The sequence below is a fragment of the Bombina bombina genome, chromosome 1 (assembly GCF_027579735.1).
Source record: "Bombina bombina isolate aBomBom1 chromosome 1, aBomBom1.pri, whole genome shotgun sequence".
Taxonomy (NCBI): Eukaryota; Metazoa; Chordata; class Amphibia; order Anura; family Bombinatoridae; genus Bombina; species Bombina bombina.
The window spans coordinates 305,436,184-305,456,129 of NC_069499.1; the positions used below are offsets into that span (position 1 = coordinate 305,436,184).

At 39.2% G+C, this 19,946-nt stretch overlaps 1 protein-coding gene across 1 annotated transcript in view; it reads left to right on the forward strand.

Annotated features, from left to right (window-relative positions):
- CLASP1 (cytoplasmic linker associated protein 1) overlaps window positions 1-19,946 on the forward strand; it is a 905,754-nt gene that overhangs the window by 796,110 nt on the left and 89,698 nt on the right. Inside the window, exon 34 of the mRNA XM_053712150.1 lies at window positions 8,762-8,890. Coding sequence (XP_053568125.1) covers window positions 8,762-8,890 — 129 coding nt within the window. The remainder of the gene's footprint in view (window positions 1-8,761; window positions 8,891-19,946) is intronic.

Consider the following 19,946-nt stretch of genomic DNA (forward strand, 5'->3'; position numbering starts at 1 on the left):
TTCCTAAGCGGAAGATGATTAATAGTGTTGTTGTTGTTGTTCCCATCTAGTAACTACAATTAGTTCAACAAGTTCACTCTCTTATTTTCTTCTTTTAGCTGGAAGTACTCTACTAATTATGCCCCCCTCCGCCCATACAGTTTACTTAGTAAGCTGAGGAAAATATATCCTACGACCCATCCCCCTAAATTGTTGTCATCGACACACTATACTATTCTTCCATGTACAGTCCCTTTCCCCAATGCGCTTTATTATATATAATGCTAACACTACTAGTCCCATCTACCTATACCCTAAATATTCATGGTCCAAGAGTGACCATTTGCCATAATAGGACATAGACCTGACTTAAATATAAAAAAGGTTTCAGCTTGATTTTCATTGTTGGTTACTTAAACTTTTTTTTTTTTTTTTTTTTTCAAAAGAGCTTTATTTTGATAAACAATACATACACGGCATGAATTAAATGTGCACTTAGTACATCAAAGCTATTACAGTAAAATGCTTTGTCACAATAATCCATTGTACAAGCTGTATAAAGTTGTGAGGAATGCTTAGGAACATTCATTTCAGCATTTGAAGACACCTATTAAATTCAGTGTATGTCTCAATTGGTCCCAATTTTCTAACTATGTAGACCGCTTTTGGGTCTGTAACAGATACACATATGAACAGTATTGAGAATATATAGCGGTGAGGGGGAAAACTAGGGGTAAGGGAAGCAAACAATTTAAGTATAACATTTTTAAGATAGTGAATTGATCCCAGTTTTCTAACTATATAGACCACTCTTGGGTCTGTGACAAGTAGACATATGAATAGTATTGGGAATATGTGGAGGTGAGGAGTAGAGCTGGGGGTAAGGAAAACAAAACATTTAAGTATAACAATTTTAGTATAGTAAATTGTTCCCCATTTTTAAAACTATATAGACCACTCTGGGGTCTGTGACAGATACATGGATGAGGAAGAGAGTTGGGGGCAAGGAAGACAAACAGTTTAAGTATAGCAGTTTTACTATAGCGAGTAACCATACCCAGTAAATAATTCCTAATAAGCAGTGTTCGAGTATGACTATCTCGCTGGCAGAAGTATGCATAGATGAGTGGATATGAAGTTAGGGAGCATTAGCTACAAAATACGAAAGGAGCTTAGGAATTATGCTCCAGGTTAGTTCCTCTCAATATATATCCTGGGGTATGTCTTGATTACTTATTTAGCGACATGATCTAAATGGGGTGTTATATCTATTCATGTGATAGGTGCTAGTCCCTAAAGTCATAAATCATTTTGCCCATAGTTCAAAACATACTTTAGAGCCCATACAACCAAACATAAACACCTTATTCAATATTTACATAAAAATATTCTTAATACGCATCTAACACTTTCAACATACAGTATGACATCTCCATCTTAATTTTATTAACGGCCATTTAATGTGGCTTTAGATAGGAATGATCACTATCATTCCCCAGTATTTTGCTGGCTTAATCTAAACATTTAATATATCGATAAGCTTCTTGATGGTGATACTTATGCGTCCCCAAGCAGGAGAAGGAAAAGATGAGAATCAATGAGAAGTGTGTCTTTCACTCAAATATAAACGTCAAACATTACAACATCTCATGTTATAGTAAAGTAGACAGAACTATTATGGGGTTACCAGAGTCCATTTTGTGAAGCGTTGGCTGAAGGCGTCTGTGGCACTGAGGGGCAAAACCAGCCCCATGCTGTCTCAGAGGGGCATCTGCAAGCTACCCCACACCTTTCTTCGGCATATGACCTCCGCAATGTGAGTAGAAAATGCTTCGCCAGGAGCTGATTTGAAATATGGTCGCGGGTCTCCTCACCTTCTCAACTGGCAGCTGCGTTGCCGGCGTTAAGAAGTTGCGTTGTCCTGCTGTCCCCTCTGCTGTAATGCGTGTCGTCTTCTTCTTGCCCACCCGGGGCCCCGGGGTTACTGTTGGAAGCGTCTTTTGTGGCTGGGTGATGTGGTGATAATGCTTCCTTATAATGCCGGCAGAAGGTAACAGCAGTGAGAATGGTCTCGTATGCGGTACTCTGCAAGGTGTTTTGCTGTACTCCATGAGGGCTCTCTGTAATGGCGGATGGCCATGCTGGATCTTTGGTATACTTATTGGAGTCGGAGGTGCTGTACCAACAAGGTTTTCTTTTTCTAGAGGTTTGGGTGGGCTTGCTTGCATGCGTTGTATCAGGTAGTCATATGGTGCCCTGTCTATTAATTTTTGCATGATAAGCTCAAATTTCTGTAGGTGGTTGTCTGGCTGCCGTATATGACATACTTCTGCCATGGCCATTACATTGGATGTCCAGAGAAAAAAGGGTGCTGATACCGCTGTCCCCCAGTACAACCCACCCTCCTGTTATTGATATGCAGTGAAGAAATTTCAGCAAGCCGGGTTATACCGACAGCGCTGATACCCCGTTTCTTCTCGGGGGGGGGGAGTGTATGCCTAATAGTGGGCCGCCGCCCTAGGCCTCCTTATTCCGATCTGTGTCCCCGGGGTCATATAAACAGGCAAGAATTCAAATGCCAGGCCACAATTAGTGACTTAGTGATGCCTTGATGTAATGTGGTATTAATCTTGCTGTTGTTAATAATAATCAGCGGATTATTAGTTTTTCTGCCGGAGCATTCAGAAGATGCGTCCTAACCAGAACGCTGCACGGACACGCCCCCCGGTTACTTAAACTTTTATATATTTACATCCACGATTGTTATGTTCCATACTGTTGCCGTATTATACATGATGTGTATTGTTAGAAGAGTTCCCCATTGAGCTGCTTATAACTCAGTGGTGGACAACATGTGGTTCAACAAAATATATTATAGATTATAACGACAATTGTATCTACAGTTGTGCTCATAAGTTTACATACCCTGGCAAAATGTATGATTTCTTGGCCATTTTTCAGAGAATATGAATGATGACACAAAATTTTTCTTTCACTCATGGTTGGAGTTTGGCTGAAGCCATTTATTATCAATCAACTGTGTTTACTCTTTTTAAATCATAATGACAACAGAAACTACCCAAATGACCCTGATCAAAAGTTTACATACCCCAATTCCAAGCAGGAGCATCCCAAGTCCTCTTGGAAGCACAATCAGTATTGGAACAAGGGGAAGCAATCAAAGAAACCTTCCACTGAGTCAGTCAGCATGAAGGGTCGGCCCCCGGTCCGGGAACGGATCAAGTGGGGGCAGACTTTCCCTGTTTTGTCTAGCATGGATACAAGATGTCCCAGATCCTTGGGCTGTGGACATAGTATCTCAGGTTTACAAAAAAAAGAATTCAAAACTTCCTCCCAGAGGCAGATTCCATCTCTCAAGATTATCTGCAGAGCAGGTAAAAAGTGAGGCATTCTTGAACTGCGTTCAGGACCTTTCCTCCTTGGGAGTGATTGTTCCAGTTCTAGTAAGGGAACAAGGTCTAGGATTCTATTCAAATCTGGTTGTGGTTCCCAAAAAAGAGGGAACTTTTTGACCCATTTGAGACCTAAAGTGTCTCAACAAGTTTCTCAGGGTACCATCCCTCAAAATGGAAACCAATCGTTCCATTCTTCCATTGGTCCAGAAGAGTCAGTTCATGACGACCATAGACCTAAAGGATGCGTATCTTATGCTCCCATCCACAGGGATCATCACAAGTTCCTGAGATTTGCCTTTCTAGACAAACACTTTCAGTTTGTGGCTCTTCCGTTTGGCCTTGCCACAGCTTCCAGAATTTTCTTAAAGGGAATTGCAGTGGCACCCTACCTGGACAACATATTGGTTCAGGCGCCATCTTTTCAACAAGCAAACTCGCATACAGAGATCTTGTTGTCTTTTCTACGTTCCCACGGATGGAAAGTGAATCTGGAGAAGAGTTCCCTTGTTCAAGCTACAAGGGTGTTTTTTTTAGGAACCATAATAGATTCCCTATCTATGAATTTTTTTTTGACAGATGTCAGAAAATCCAAGATTCTCTCCTCTTGCCTCTCTTCAATCTACTGTTCAGCCATTAGTATCTCAATGTATGGAGGTAATTGTTCTGATGGTCACTTCCATAGACATCATTGCCTTTCCCCGATTCCATTTGAGAGCTCTGCCGTTATCCATGCTCAGACAATGGAACGGAGACCATTCATGTCTGTCTCTGAGGATTGCTCTAGACCAGTTGGCAAGAGACTCTCTCTTTTGGTGGCCTTCTCAGGAGCATCTGTCTCAGGGCACATGCTTCAGGAGACCTTCCTGGGTGATTGTGACCACGTATGCCAGCCTGTTAGGCTCGGGAGCAGTCTGGGACTCGTTTAAGGCGCAGGGACTATGGACTCGGGAGGAGTCTGCTCTCCCCATAAATATCTTGGAGTTGAGAGCGATTTGCAATGCTCTGATGGCTTGGCCTCAATTGTCCTTTGTCCGGTTTATCAGCTTTCTCAGTTGGACAACATCACCTCAGTGGCTTACATCAACCACCAGGGAGGAATTAGGAGTTCCTTATCCTTGAAGGAGGTGTTATCCGATTGTTCAGTGGGCGGAAGCTCACAATTGTTGTCTATCTGCCATCCACATTTCAGGAGTGGACAACTGGGAGACGGATTTCCTGAGCAGACAGACATTTCATCCTGGGGTGTGGGCTCTCCATCCCGAGGTGTTCGCAAGGTTAACCCTCAAGTGGGGGGTGCCGGAGTTGGATCTGATGGCATCTCGGCAGAACGCCTAGCTTCCAAGGTACAGTTCAAGGTCAAGAGATCCGCAGCTGCTCTGATAGTTGCTCTGGCGGTACCTTGGGATTTCGGTCTAGCATATCTGTTTCCTCCGTTTGCTCTCCTTCCACTAGTCACTACTCGTATCAAACAAGAGAGAGCGTTGGTAATTCTTATAGCTCCTGCATGGCCTCGCAGGATCTTGTATGCAGACCTAGTGAAGATGTCATCTCTGCCACCTTGGAGGTTGCCTCAGAGGGAAGGACCTTCTAACTCAGGGTCCATTCCTCCATCCAAATCTTGTTTCTCTGAAGCTGACTGCTTGGAGATTGAACGCTTAGTTCTGGTTTATGGCGTAAATACTTTTTATTGGTGTGAAGCGAAGAGCTTCTCTTGGAGTAGGGTCAGGATTTTTAGAATTTTGTCCTTCCAGGAAGGTCTGGAGAAAGGGTTGTCAGTCAGTTCTCTGAAAGGTCAGATTTCTGCTTCATCTATTCTTTTACATAAGCATCTGGAGCCTTAACCTTGTTCTTAAAGTTTTGCAGCAGGCTCTGTTTGAGCCAATGCATTCCATAGACATTAAGTTGTTATCTTGGAAGGTTTGTTTTCTTATTGCTATCTTCTCTGCTCAGAGAGTTTTGGAAATCTCGGCTTTGCAGTGTGATTTGCCTTACCTTATCTTTCATGCAGATAAGGCGGTTCTTCGTACTAAATTGGATTTTTGTCCCTGAAGTGGTTTCGGATATAAATATTAATCAGGAAATTGTTGTTCCTTCTCTCTGTCCCAATCCTTCTCATAAGGAAACGTCTGTTGCACAACTTGGATGTGGTGCATGCTCTAAAATTCTGCCTACAGGCGACTTCTGCCCTGTTTGTTTGTTTCTCTGGAAAGCATAAGGGTCAGAAGGCTACAGCTACTTCTTTCCCTCTGGTTGAGAAGTATAATTCGTTTTGCTTATGAGACTGCTGGTCAGCAGCTTCCTGAGAGAATTACAGCTCAATTCACTAGGGTTGTCTCCTCTTCTTGGGCTTTCAAAAATGAAGCTTCTGTGAACAGATTTGTAGGGCTGCAACTTGGTCCCCTCTGCATACTTTTTCCAAATGTGATACTTTTGCCTTCGCTGAGGCCTCTTTTGGGAGAAAGGTTCTTCAAGCAGCTGTGCCTTCTGTTTAGGTCTTCCTGTCTTGTTCTCCCTCCCTATTCATTCTGTGTCCTCTAGCTTGGGTATTGGTTGCCACTAGTAATTGGAATTATGTTGTGGACTCTCCATATCTTAGGAAAGAAAACAAAATGTATGCTTACCTGATAAATTTCTTTCTTTCTGGCTATGGAGAGTCCACGACCCCACCCTCAATTAAGATAGTGGGTTTTTTTTTACTGAACCTCAGGCACCTCTACACCTTTCTGTTATTCCTTTTTCCATTTCCCTTTGGTCGAATGACTGGGGATTATGGGTAGGGGAGTGACACTTAGGAGCTTTGCTGTTGTGCTCCTTGCCTCCTCTTGCTGGCCAGGAGTGATATTCCCACTAGTAATTGGAATGACGACGTGGACTTTCCATATCCGGAAAGAAAGAAATTTATCAGGTAAGCATACATTTTGTTATGGTTTTCAGGGACTTCCTTCTCTTCTTTGTGTGTTTTTTTTTACCAGGTTATATTTTCCCACCTTGCCTTCCAAGAATATTTCTTTAGCTTATTATCAGAGAGGTTTATATTCTGCTGATGAATAAAATCTATAGAAGCTAGATTAATGTCCAACAGGAGATCTCTTGGACTAACATTAAACTAGTTCAATTATAAGTGTCTTTGAGACTTGTAGGATAATTATACGTTTTGCTTCAGGAAACAGTGTTTGAGATTAATTTAGCACTAACTACCTGGCAGTAAAAAGGATTATGACAAACACTTGCCCTGTATGCTTAAAGGGACATTCAACTCAAAAAATGTTATTGTTTCAAAAGATAGATAATCCTTTTATTACCTATTCCCCAGTTTTGCACAGCCAACATTGTTACATTAATATACTTTTTACCTCTGTGATAACCTTGTATCAAAGCCTTTTCTGACAGCCCCCTGATCACATGACCTTTTTTTTATTTATTATCTATTGACTTGCATTTTATCCAATTAGTGCAGTGTCTGCCACAACCCACGTGCGTGAGTACAATGTTATCTATGTCTCACGTGAACTAGCAGTCTCCTTTTGTGAAAAGAAAATAAAAAGCATGTGATAAGAGGCTGTCTTTAGTGGATTAAAAACAGGCAGAAATTTAGAGGTTTAAAGGTTATAAAGTATATTAATATAACAATGTTGGTTGTGCAAAGCTGGGGAATGGGTAGTAAAGGCTTTATCTATCTTTTTAAACAATATCAGTTTTGGAGTTGACTGTTCCTTTAATGTTAGCAAAATTTTAAAATTTAAAAGCGGATCAAAAAATATATTGGTTCTTGTGCTAATCCCTGCCAGTCCTTGAAAATACAGTTTTATAAATATGAGTCTCTGTACTTTAATAGTGTGTATCTATCTCCCATATAGCAACAGGGGATTCCAGAATTGTGCTGTAGTGCAAGTTATCACTATGATTTTTCAGCCTGCAATCTTATGGTTACATGTTTGTTTGAGTGTTGTTTGACAATTACATACACTCTATAGCCAAAAGTATGTGGACAACTGACCATCACACTTATATTAGCTTGGGCCTTAATATTGAGTTCCCCAAGACTTTTTAGCTATAATATCCGGCACTCTTCTGTGAAGGCTTTCCGCAATATTTTGTGAGTCTGTATGTGGGAATTTTTGCCTATTTAGTCAAAAAAGGATTTGTGAGGTCAATCACTGATGTTGGAGGAGGAGGTCTTGCTCGCAATCAGCATTTCTGTTCATCCCAAAGCTGTTTAATGGGGGTTAGGTTGGAGCTCTGTGCAGGCCACTCCAGTTCCTCCACACCAAAGTAGTCAAAGCATCTCTTTTTACAGGGGCACAGTCATCCTGGTATTGGAAAGGATTTAACTGTTGCCACAAGGTTGGAAGCAGCCAATTTGTCTAAAATGTCTTTGTATTCTGTAGCATTAACGTGACCATTCACTGGAGCCAAATCCTGAAAAACATCCCCAGACCATTATCACTGCTCCACCACACTTTACATTAGGTACTATGCATTTTGATAGCATTCTCCTGATATCTGCCACACACAGATACTTCCATCAGACTGCCAGTTAGTGAATCATGGTTTGGCACTCCAGAGAACAATTTCCGCTACTCCAGAGTCCAGTGGCAGTGGCTTTACACCACTCGAGGCTGCGCCCAACATTGGACACTAGATGTGAGACTTGTGTACAGGTGTTCGGTAGTAGAGCCCATCTCATGAAGATAATGTTGCTTCCAGAGGTAGTTTGGAACTCTGTAGCGAGTAATGCAACAGATGATAGGTGATGATTATGTGCTACATGCTTCAGCACTTAGCACCCTGCTCTGTGAGTTTGCATGGACTACCTTTCGTGGCTGGGCTGTTGCTGCTTCTAAAGGCTTCCACTTCATAACTATAGCACTTACATTTTACCTAGCACATCTAGTAGGGCACTTACCTTCGGTATGACCCATTGCACTGATTTTATGGTTATGTGCTGGATTTTATGCACCTGCTAGCAGTGAGTGTGGCTAAATACCTGAACTCAATAATTACATGGGGTGCTCACATACTTTGGCCATATAGTTTGTTTTTCAGGACTGTTTGTAACCTGCTGTTTATGTATAAAGTTATTATTTTTTTTGTTCCCAAATGCTGTCCTCACATTGTATATTTGTGCCTATTTGGGATATTTTAGTGTTAGCAACCTGACACAATACTAGTTTTTGTTACTTTATGTTATCAGTGCAATATGTGTTGTGATCTTGTGTGCAACCTGGCTCTGAACATACATGTGCCAATATGCTTGTTTTTTTGTGTCAACCCAGTCCTTGCTTTTTGTCCTGCGCTTGTTGGTATAATCTGGTGATAGCATGCACATATAGCTGCCTTCATGCAATCTCTTTTCTATTTAACAGCATGCAATTCGAGCTTTGGCATTGAGGGTGCTCAGAGAAATCCTTCGAAACCAACCAGCCAGGTTTAAAAACTATGCAGAACTTACCATCATGAAGACCCTTGAAGCACATAAGGATTCCCATAAAGAGGTAAACATAAGTATTGCATAACACTTTTTTTTTTTTTTTTTAAAGAGAAAGATAAAGTAACACATTTTGCTAATCAGATAACCTTTATATGTTCGCAATTATTTAAAATTCTAGAAGAAATCTAATTCTATTGGCTTATTTACAAGATTTTTTCATCCAGTTGAACAGTCAGAAGCTTGTTAAAAGATTTCCTGAAATCAGACAGTGGAAACATTCCGTTCTGACCAAGCTCTTCCTTTTCCAATACGTTGTCCTTGTTCTTCCTGTTTGACTCTATGCCAGGGCAGATATAATAGGGAAACCTGTGTGCAGGTTTTTTTTTATCACCTATGCACGTAGCTGTCCCCTTTACATATACAAATAGACTCCATCAATCATTTCCATGTTGGTTCTAAAACTATCACTGCATGGTATTATTACACATTCTCCTGAATGTAGTAAAACAAGTTGATATAATATTATGTAAATAACCAGAATAGTGAGGAGAAAGGCACAGTTATTTTAAAGCATTGAAAGGGGAGAGGTTGATGAGTAGATGTAAAAAGATTTAGAACCCCAGACTACATGCTGTGATCAGCATTATTTCACTGTGGTAAGCAGTGTGAGAATATTTACCAGTATTTTAAGACAAACTGCTTAAATCTATAGACATTTCTGGCTAGTGAAATCTTGCTCAAATCTCGCGAATCCCATTATTGAACAATTCAAATAACCATTACCTTCAGTATGGTTTATGCAAACCTACACGCATATATCACTGAACATTCCTATCTTCTTTTCACTACTTGGTTGCACTATGAGCCAGTTTTTGTCCTGGGGGCTCAATAACAGGGATTACTTATTAATAGTTTACAGATTTTGTGTGTTACTGAATCATTGATAAAACAAAGCGCCAATGAAGCCTGAAACTAATATATGGATGCATTCTTTTGTTATGGAAAGAGAGTGTTTCTGTTTTTCAGGTTGTGTGTTGTGAGTCCATATATTGCTCTAGTTGTACAGTGTGAGTATTTGTAGTATCAATTCAAAAGGACATGATAGTGTTAAATACCATGCTTTATTTTGTTTTTAACAGTACAATGGGGTAAATCAAAATCCTTTGGAAAGGTGTGTACAATGTTTTTCTACAGAAAACCACCATTAATTTCTAAATATTTGTAAAAAAAATTTCAAAAAGCATTGTGATCGACCCCAGTGTGTAAAGGGACAGTAAAGACCTTGTTATTACAAGACATTTCTGTTGTACTGCTATAGAACAACATATCAGCCAAGTCTTAAAGGGACAGTATACACTCATTTTCATATAACTGCATGTAATAGACACTACTATAAAGAATAACATGCACAAACACTGATATAAAAATTCAGTATAAAACTGTTTAAAAACTTAGAAGCTCTCACTTTAGCTCTGTTAAAAAGGTAGCTGGAAAGTCCACTGCAAGTGGAAAATAAGACACTCCCCCCTCCCCCTTGTTTTGCATATGAAAATGGAGTAGGTAGCTGATGGTATTCTCATAAAACGTTGGGGCTTGGTTGGGAGTCTGAAAATCAGAGCAATGTTATTTAAAAATAAGCAAAACTATACATTTTTAAAAAAACAAAACTTTATGGGCTATATAAATAGATAATCTACAAAACATTTATGCAAAGAATAAATATAGTGTATAATGTTCCTTTAACATTAAAACAAATTAACATCATTTTTACTGCAATTAGTTTTCAATAGCTAAACGCCACCCACCATTTGTCTTATTTGGCGGAGCCAATCTGGGCTTTAGTTCACATACAATAAGGCTACTTACTGCCATAATATAATACATTGTTTTGCAATTGTTATCTTATTAGAGATGTAGGTAGCAGAGTTAGCCTTGATAAGTCAACAGGGTGCCTTTCAAATTCTAAAATATAGAAATTGTTCAATGTTCAGAGCTTAATTGCTTGAAAAGGAAGCAAAATAAATAATTAAAATATATTGCAAAGTTTTTTCATTACTCATAACTAACCATTTTATATCAAAATCTGTGTTGACTGTCCCTTTTAAAAGTATTACATACAGTATGTAATCAAAATTGCATTCACGTAGAAACCCTACGGACTTTTGGAACACACATACTGTATATGACTGCTCCTTATTTGCTGTGTCTTCATCTGCTGAGTCTCGTGCACAGAACAGTGATTAAACACATGGCAAAAAACTTTATTTAAAATTAAAAAGCTCTAACATAGAGGGTCTTTTTTCAGTTACAAATTGTTCTGTGTGATTTCGTGTCAGTGGTGTTGATTTCAGTGCTTGCTTTACTGAATTTGTGTGTATATGTTCTAAACCTAGTGCATACTTTGGTTTGTGCTTGTAAAAACGAATATCATATTAGTTAATAATTAGTAAAATGCTTTTGTGCTCAGTCACCCATAACTAATCTGGGTAATTATTTCACAGACATTTTCTGTCATTATAAGGCTGAGGCACATACTTGTAAGTAGTAAAGCCTATGGGAGGGAGGTCACATGCGGAATGTAATTAATTATATTCCATCTTATTGGTAATTCTTTGTGTTCCACTTGAGAGGTTAAACATTATAAATTAAAGCCATGGGAGCTATTGAAGGTTTAAAACACCTGTAAGTTGAAGCATTTATTTTGTACATATTTTGATTACAGCAGTTTATTGCTACACTTAAGATATCTTAGCAAAACAGTTTGCTTTGATAGTTCTTGTTTATTTAATAGACACTCATAAAAAAGTGATTGTACTTAAATATTATATTCTTGTGTGTAGTTTGATATAATTGTTCTACAAAGCTTGCTCGTTGTTTAGCCATCATCAATGGTCATTGGGTACAGTAGCTTAATTGCCAACCTTGCAACAGGCATCAGATTACCAATAGACAGGAAATGGCAAAATACAAGTATGTACCTTCCTGAGGAGGATCTACTTGTGACAGCAGAACACCTTTTTAAGGAGATCATTTATATCATGCAGTTTAAGGACATGCCGCATGCCTGCACTGCTGGTGTATAAGGAAGCATCTATACTATAATTGCATTTGTATTGTCCGTCGCCAGTTGCGCATGCATCCTCATTGGAATGTTGGCTGCGCAAGGACAAAAGAATTCACCTGGATGCAGCGAAGCTGCATCTTGGTGAATTCCGAAAATGGCAGGGTCACCACCCTACCATTTTCGGAATCCACCGGGATGCAGTGAAGGCAAACGGAGCATTACAAAAGCAACAAATAATCACCCACATTAAAGTATTTAAAAAAAAAAACGCCTGCATTAAGTATTATTGCGCTAGTGACGTATGGGATATACAATCCTATCAGGAGGGGCAAAGTTTCCCAAACCTCAAAATGCCTATAAATACACCCCTCACCACACCCACAATTCAGTTTTACAAACTTTGCCTCCTATGGAGGTGGTGAAGTAAGTTTGTGCTAAGATTTCTATATTGACATGCGCTTCTCAGCATTGTTGAAGCCCGATTCCTCTCAGAGTACAGCGAATGTCAGAGGGACGTGAAGGGAGTATCACTTATTGAATACGATTATTTCCCTAACGGGGGTCTATTTCATAGGTTCTCTGTTATCAGTCGTAGAGATTCATCTCCTACCTCCCTTTTCAGATCGACGATATACTCTCAATTTACCATTACCTCTACTGATAACTGTTTCAGTACTGGTTTGGCTATCTGCTATATGTGGATGGGTGTCTTTTGGTAAGTATGTTTTTTATTACTTAAGACACCCCAGCTATGGTTTGGCAAATTATGCATTTATATTAAGTTCTAAATATATGTATTGTATTTGCCATGAGTCAGGTTCATGTATTTCCTTCTGCAGACTGTAAGTTTCATATTTGGGGAAAATAAACATTTTTAAGAAATTTTTTTCTTACCTGGGGTTTAGTCTTTTTTTCAATTGACTACTTTCTTGCAAATTGCGGGCGGTATTAGGCCTGCGGGTGCGCCAAATGCTAGACTTTATTATGTCATTCTTGGCACGAGAATTTTTTTGGTGCGAAAAATACGTTGTTGCGTCATTAGTGACGCGAGTGTGTCATTTCCGGTTATTATTGGCACCAAAAAAGTTTTCAGTTACGTTGTGCGTCATACTTAGCGCCAAACTTTTTCATTATTTTAATACCCCATTGATGTTTGCCTCTTGCCTTTTTCTCTATTAGAGGGCTATGCTATTTGCATTATTTTCCCATTCCTGAAATTGATAATTTTGCTTTATATGTTGTTTTTGCTGCCTGACATAGGTTCTACCAAAGCTAAGTGCATTTGTTGTAAGATTGTGGAAATTATTTCGCCGAATGTCATTTGTAATAGTTGTCATGATAAACTTTTACATGCAGATAGTGTGTCCATCAGTAATAGTACATTGCCAGTTGCATTTCCTTCAACTTCTAATGTACATGATATACCTATGAATTTTAAAGAATTTGTTTCTGATTCTATCCAGAAGGCTTTGTCTGCATTTCCACCTTCTAATAAATGTAAAAGGTCTTTTAAAACTTCTCATTCAGTTGATGAAATTTCAAATGACCAACAACATAATTTATCCTCCTCTGATGAGGATCTATCTGATACAGAGGATCCTTCCTCAGACATTGACACTGACAAATCTACTTATTTATTTAAAATAGAGTATATGCGTTCTTTATTAAAAGAAGTGTTAATTACTTTGGATTCTGAGGTAACCAGCCCTCTTGACGTTAAGTCTAATAAACGTTTAAATGGAATAAGCCAGGTACTTCTTGTATTCCTTCTTCAAGGTTTAAAAAATTGTATCCTTTACCAGCAAATTCTATAGAGTTTTGGGAAAAAATCCCCAAAGTTGATGGGGCTATTTCTACTCTTGCTAAATGTACCACTATTCCTATGGAAGATAGTACTTCCTTTAAGGATCCTTTAGATAGGAAGCTTGAATCTTATCTAGGGAAAGCCTATTTATATTCAGGTCATTTTCTCAGACCTGCAATTTCTTTGGCTGATGTTGCGGCTGCATCAACTTTCTGGTTGGAGAATTTAGCACAACAAGAATTGGATTCTGACATATCTAGCATTATTTGCTTACTGCAATATGCTAATCATTTTATTTGTGATGCCATTTTTGATATTATCAAAATTGATGTTAGATCCATGTCTTTAGCTATATTAGCTATTAGGGGTTTATAGGGTAATAAGGTTTATTGCAATGTGGGGGTTTTGTGGTTTTGTGGTTTAGAGGTTAATAGGGTAAATAGGTTTATTGCAATGTGGGGGGTTTTGCGGTTTAGGGATTAATAGGGTAATTAGGTTATTGCTATGTGGGGGGTTTGTGGTTTAGGGGTTAATAGGGTAATTTGGTTTATTGCGATGTGGGGGGTTTGTGGTTTAGGGGTTAATAGGGTAATTTGGTTTATTGTGATGTGGGGGTTTTGCGGTTTAGGGGTTAATATATTTAAGATAGTAGTCAATTAAAATGATAGTATTGCTACACCTGTAGCTTAAATATTTATTTAAAAGAAGAGTTACAAAATAGGTTGTTTCTACATCTGTAGTTTAAAAAATAATTAGACTGCCCTCTGGGCAGGCTTATCGACTAGTCTTATGTAATATGCCTTTGCTTTCTCCTTGTTCAGTATTTATTGGTCCTCTAGTAGTGCTTCCTGGGTGAATTGCTAGAAACATGACTTTAAAGGGCCACTAAAGTCAGAATTACATTTTCGGGATTCAGGTAGAGCATGCAATTTTAAAAAAAACTTTCCAATATACTTGTTGTTAAAGCGTGCACAATCCTTTTGCATGCACACATTCTAAGGCTCCAGCTCCTAATGAGCATGTGCAAAAGTGCACAGTATATAGGTATATGTATTTCTTTCATGTAATTAGCAAGAGTCCATGAGCTAGTGACGTATGGGATATACATTCCTACCAGGAGGGGCAAAGTTTCCCAAACCTCAAAATGCCTATAAATACACCCCTCACCACACCCACAATTCAGTTTTACAAACTTTGCCTCCCGTGGAGGTGGTGAAGTAAGTTTGTGCTAGATTCTACGTTGATATGCGCTTCGCAGCAGGCTGGAGCCCGGTTTTCCTCTCAGAGTGCAGTGAATGTCAGAGGGATGTGAAGAGAGTATTGCCTATTTGAATTCAATGGTCTCCTTCTACGGGATCTATTTCATAGGTTCTCTGTTATCGGTCGTAGAGATTCATCTCTTACCTCCCTTTTCAGATCGACGATATACTCTTATATACCATTACCTCTACTGATTCTCGTTTCAGTACTGGTTTGGCTATCTACTATATGTAGATGAGTGTCCTGGGGTAAGTAAGTCTTATTTTTTGTGACACTCTAAGCTATGGTTGGGCACTTTTATATAAAGTTCTAAATATATGTCTTTAAACTTATATTTGCCTTGATTCAGGATGATCAATATTCCTTATTTCAGACAAGTCAGTTTCATTATTTGGGTTAATGCATATGAATAATCAATTTTCTTACCTTAAAGATTGTTTTCAAATTGACTGTTTTTTCCTGTGGGCTGTTAATTTATTGCGTCATTCTTGGCGCGGACTTTTTTGGCGCAAAAAAATTTATTTTATTTTTTTGTCATTTCCGGCATCATACTTGACGCCGGAAGTTGTTCGTGATTGCGTCATTTTTTTGACGTTTTGCGGCAAAAATGTCGGCGTTACCGGATGTGGCGTCATTCTTGGCGCCAAAAAATTTAAGGCGCCAATAATGTGGGCGTCTTTTTTGGCGCTAAAAAATGTAGGCGTCATTCTTGTCTCCACCTTTTTTTCACATTATTTCAGTCTCATTTTTTCATTGCTTCTGGTTGCTAGAGGCTTATTCATTGGCATTCTTTCCCATTCCTGAAACTGTCATTTAAGGAATTGATAATTTTGCTTTATATGTTGTTTTTTCTATTACATATTGCAAGATGTCTCAGATTGACCCTGGATCAGAATCTACTTCTGGAAAGACGCTGCCTGATGCTGGTTCTACCAAAGTTAATTGCATTTGTTGTAAACTTGTGGTAACTGTTCCTCCGGCTGTAGTTTGTGATGAATGTCATGATAAGCTTGCTAATGCAGATAGTATTTCCATTAGTAATATACCATTACCTGTTGCTGTTCCCTCAACATCTAATACTCAGGATGTTCCTGTTAATATAAGAGATTTTGTTTCTAAATCCATTAAAAAGGCTATGTCTGTTATTCCTCCTTCCAGTAAACGTAAAAGGTCTTTTAAAACTTCTCATTTTTCAGATGAAATTTTAAATGACCGTCATCATTCTGATTTGTCTTTTTCTGATGAGGAATTTTCTGGTTCAGAGGATTCTGTCTCAGATATTGACACTGATAAATCTTCATATTTATTTAAGATGGAATTTATTCGCTCTTTACTTAAAGAAGTTTTAATCGCTTTAGAGATGGAGGAATCTAGTCCTCTTGATACTAAATCTACTAAGCGTTTAAATTCGGTTTTTAAACCTCCTATGGTTATTCCAGAAGTTTTTCCTGTCCCTGATGCTATTTCTGAAGTAATTTCTAGGGGATGGAATAATATGGGTACTTCATTTACTCCTTCTCAAAGGTTTAAGAAATTGTATCCTGTGCCATCTGACAGATTAGAGTTTTGGGACAAAATCCCTAAAGTTGATGGGGCTATCTCTACTCTTGCTAAACGTACTACTATTCCTACGGCAGATAGTACTTCCTTTAAGGATCCTTTAGATAGGAAGATTGAATCCTTTCTAAGGAAAGCTTATTTATGTTCAGGTAATCTTCTTAGGCCTGCTATTTCTTTGGCTGATGTTGCTGCCGCTTCCACTTTTTGGTTGGAGGCTTTAGCACAAGTATCAGACCATAATACTCATAGCATTGTTAAACTCCTTCAACATGCTAATAACTTTATTTGTGATGCCATCTTTGATATCATTAGAGTTGATGTCAGGTATATGTCTTTAGCTATTTTAGCTAGAAGAGCTTTATGGCTTAAAACTTGGAATGCAGATATGTCTTCTAAGTCAACTTTGCTTTCTCTTTCTTTCCAAGGTAATAAATTATTTGGTTCCCAGTTGGTTTCTATTATTTCAACTGTTACTGGGGGGAAAGGAACTTTTTTGCCTCAGGACAAAAAATCTAAAGGTAAATACAGGGCTGCTAATCGTTTTCGTTCCTTTCGTCAGAATAAGGAACAGAAGCCTGACCCTTCCCCAAAAGGAATGGTTTCTGTCTGGAAACCTTCTCCAATCTGGAATAAAACCAAGCCTTTTAGAAAGTCAAAACCAGCTCCCAAGTCCACATGAAGGTGCGGCCCTCATTCCAGCACAGCTGGTAGGGGGCAGGTTATGATTTTTCAAAGACATTTGGATCAATTCGATTCACAGTCTTTGGATTCAGAACATTGTTTCACAAGGGTACAGAATAGGTTTCAAGGTAAGGCCGCCTGCAAGGAGATTTTTTTCTCTCTCGCATTCCAATAAACCCAGTGAAGGCTCAGGCATTTCTGAAATGTGTTTCAGATCTAGAGTTGGCTGGAGTAATTGTGCCAGTTCCAGTTCTGGAACAGGGTCTGGGGTTTTACTCAAATCTATTCATTGTACCAAGGAAGGAGAATTCCTTCTGACCAGTTCTGGATCTAAAGATATTGAATCGTTATGTAAGAATACCAACATTCAAAATGGTAACTATAAGGACTATTCTGCCTTTTGTTCAGCAAGGGCATTATATGTCCACAATAGATTTACAGGATGCATATCTTCATATTCCGATTCATCCAGATCACTTTCAGTTTCTGAGATTCTCTTTTCTAGACAAGCATTACCAGTTTGTGGCCCTTCCGTTTGGCCTAGCAACAGCTCCAAGGATCTTTTCAAAGGTTCTCGGTGCCCTTCTCTCTGTAATCAGAGAACAGGGTATTGCGGTATTTCCTTATTTGGACGATATCTTGGTACTTGCTCAGTCTTTACATTCTGCAGAATCTCACACGAATCAACTTGTGTTGTTTCTTCAAAAACATGGTTGGAGGATCAATTTACCAAAGAGTTCGTTGATTCCTCAGACAAAGGTAACCTTTTTGGGTTTTCAAATAGATTCAGTGTCCATGACCTTGTCTCTAACAGAAAAGAGACGTCTGAAATTGGTTTCAGCCTGTCGAAACCTTCAGTCTCAATCATTCCCTTCGGTAGCTTTGTGCATGGAAATTCTAGGTCTCATGACTGCTGCATCGGACGCGATCCCCTTTGCTCATTTTCACATGCGACCTCTTCAGCTTTGTAAGCTGAACCAGTGGTGCAGGGATTATACAAAGATATCACAATTAATATCCTTAAATCCCAATGTACGACACTCTCTGACTTGGTGGATAGATCACCATCGTTTAGTCCAAGGGGCTTCTTTTGTTCGTCCAACCTGGACTGTGATCTCAACAGATGCGAGTCTGTCAGGTTGGGGAGCTGTATGGGGATCTCTGACAGCGCAGGGGGTTTGGGAATCTCAGGAGGCGAGATTACCAATCAACATTTTGGAACTCCGTGCGATTTTCAGAGCTCTTCAGTTTTGGCCTCTTCTGAAGAGAGAATTGTTTATTTGTTTTCAGACAGACAATGTCACAACCGTGGCATATGTCAATCATCAAGGTGGGACTCACAGTCCTCAGGCTATGAAAGAAGTATCTCGGATACTTGTATGGGCGGAATCCAGCTCCCGTCTAATCTCTGCGGTTCACATCCCAGGTGTAGACAATTGGGAAGCGGATTATCTCAGTCGCCAGACGTTACATCCGGGCGAATGGTCCCTTCACCCAGAGGTATTTCTTCAGATTGTTCAAATCTGGGGACTTCCAGAAATAGATCTGATGGCCTCTCATCTAAACAAGAAACTTCCCAGGTATCTGTCCAGATCCAGGGACCCTCAGGCGGAGGCAGTGGACGCGTTGTCGCTTCCCTGGAATTGTCATCCTGCCTATATCTTTCCGCCTCTAGTTCTTCTTCCAAAGGTGATTTCCAAAATTCTAATGGAACGTTCGTTTGTGCTGCTGGTGGCTCCAGCATGGCCTCACAGGTTTTGGTATGCGGATCTCATTCGGATGGCCAGTTGCCAACCTTGGACTCTTCCGTTAAGACCAGACCTTCTATCTCAAGGCCCTTTTTTCCATCAGGATCTCAAATCATTAAATTTGAAGGTATGGAAATTGAACGCTTGATTCTTAGTCATAGAGGTTTCTCTGACTCAGTAATTAATACTATGTTACAGGCTCGTAAATCTGTGTCTAGGAAGATTTATTATCGAGTCTGGAAGACTTACATTTCTTGGTGTTCTTCTCATAAATTCTCCTGGCATTCTTTAAGAATTCCTAGAATTTTACAGTTTCTTCAGGATGGTTTGGATAAAGGTTTGTCTGCAAGTTCTTTGAAAGGACAAATCTCTGCTCTTTCTGTTCTTTTTCACAGAAAGATTGCTAATCTTCCTGATATTCATTGTTTTGTACAGGCTTTGGTTCGTATCAAACCTGTCATTAAGTCAATCTCTCCTCCTTGGAGTCTTAATTTGGTTCTGAGGGCTTTACAAGCTCCTCCGTTTGAACCTATGCATTCTCTGGACATTAAATTACTTTCTTGGAAAGTTCTGTTCCTTTTGGCCATCTCTTCTTCTAGAAGAGTTTCTGAGTTATCTGCTCTTTCTTGTGTATCTCCTTTTCTGATTTTTCATCAGGATAAGGCAGTGTTGCGGACTTCATTTAAATTTTTACCTAAGGTTGTGAATTCTAACAACATTAGTAGAGAAATTGTGGTTCCTTCATTGTGTCCTAATCCTAAGAATTCAAAGGAGAGATCTTTACATTCTTTTGATGTAATTAGAGCTTTGAAATATTATGTTGAAGCTACTAAAGATTTTAGAAAGACGACTTGTCTATTTGTTATCTTTTCTGGGTCCAGAAAAGGTCAGAAGGCCTCCGCCATTTCTTTGGCATCTTGGTTAAAGTCTTTGATTCATCATGCTTATGTAGAGTCGGGTAAATCCCCGCCTCAAAGAATTACGGCTCATTCTACTAGGTCAG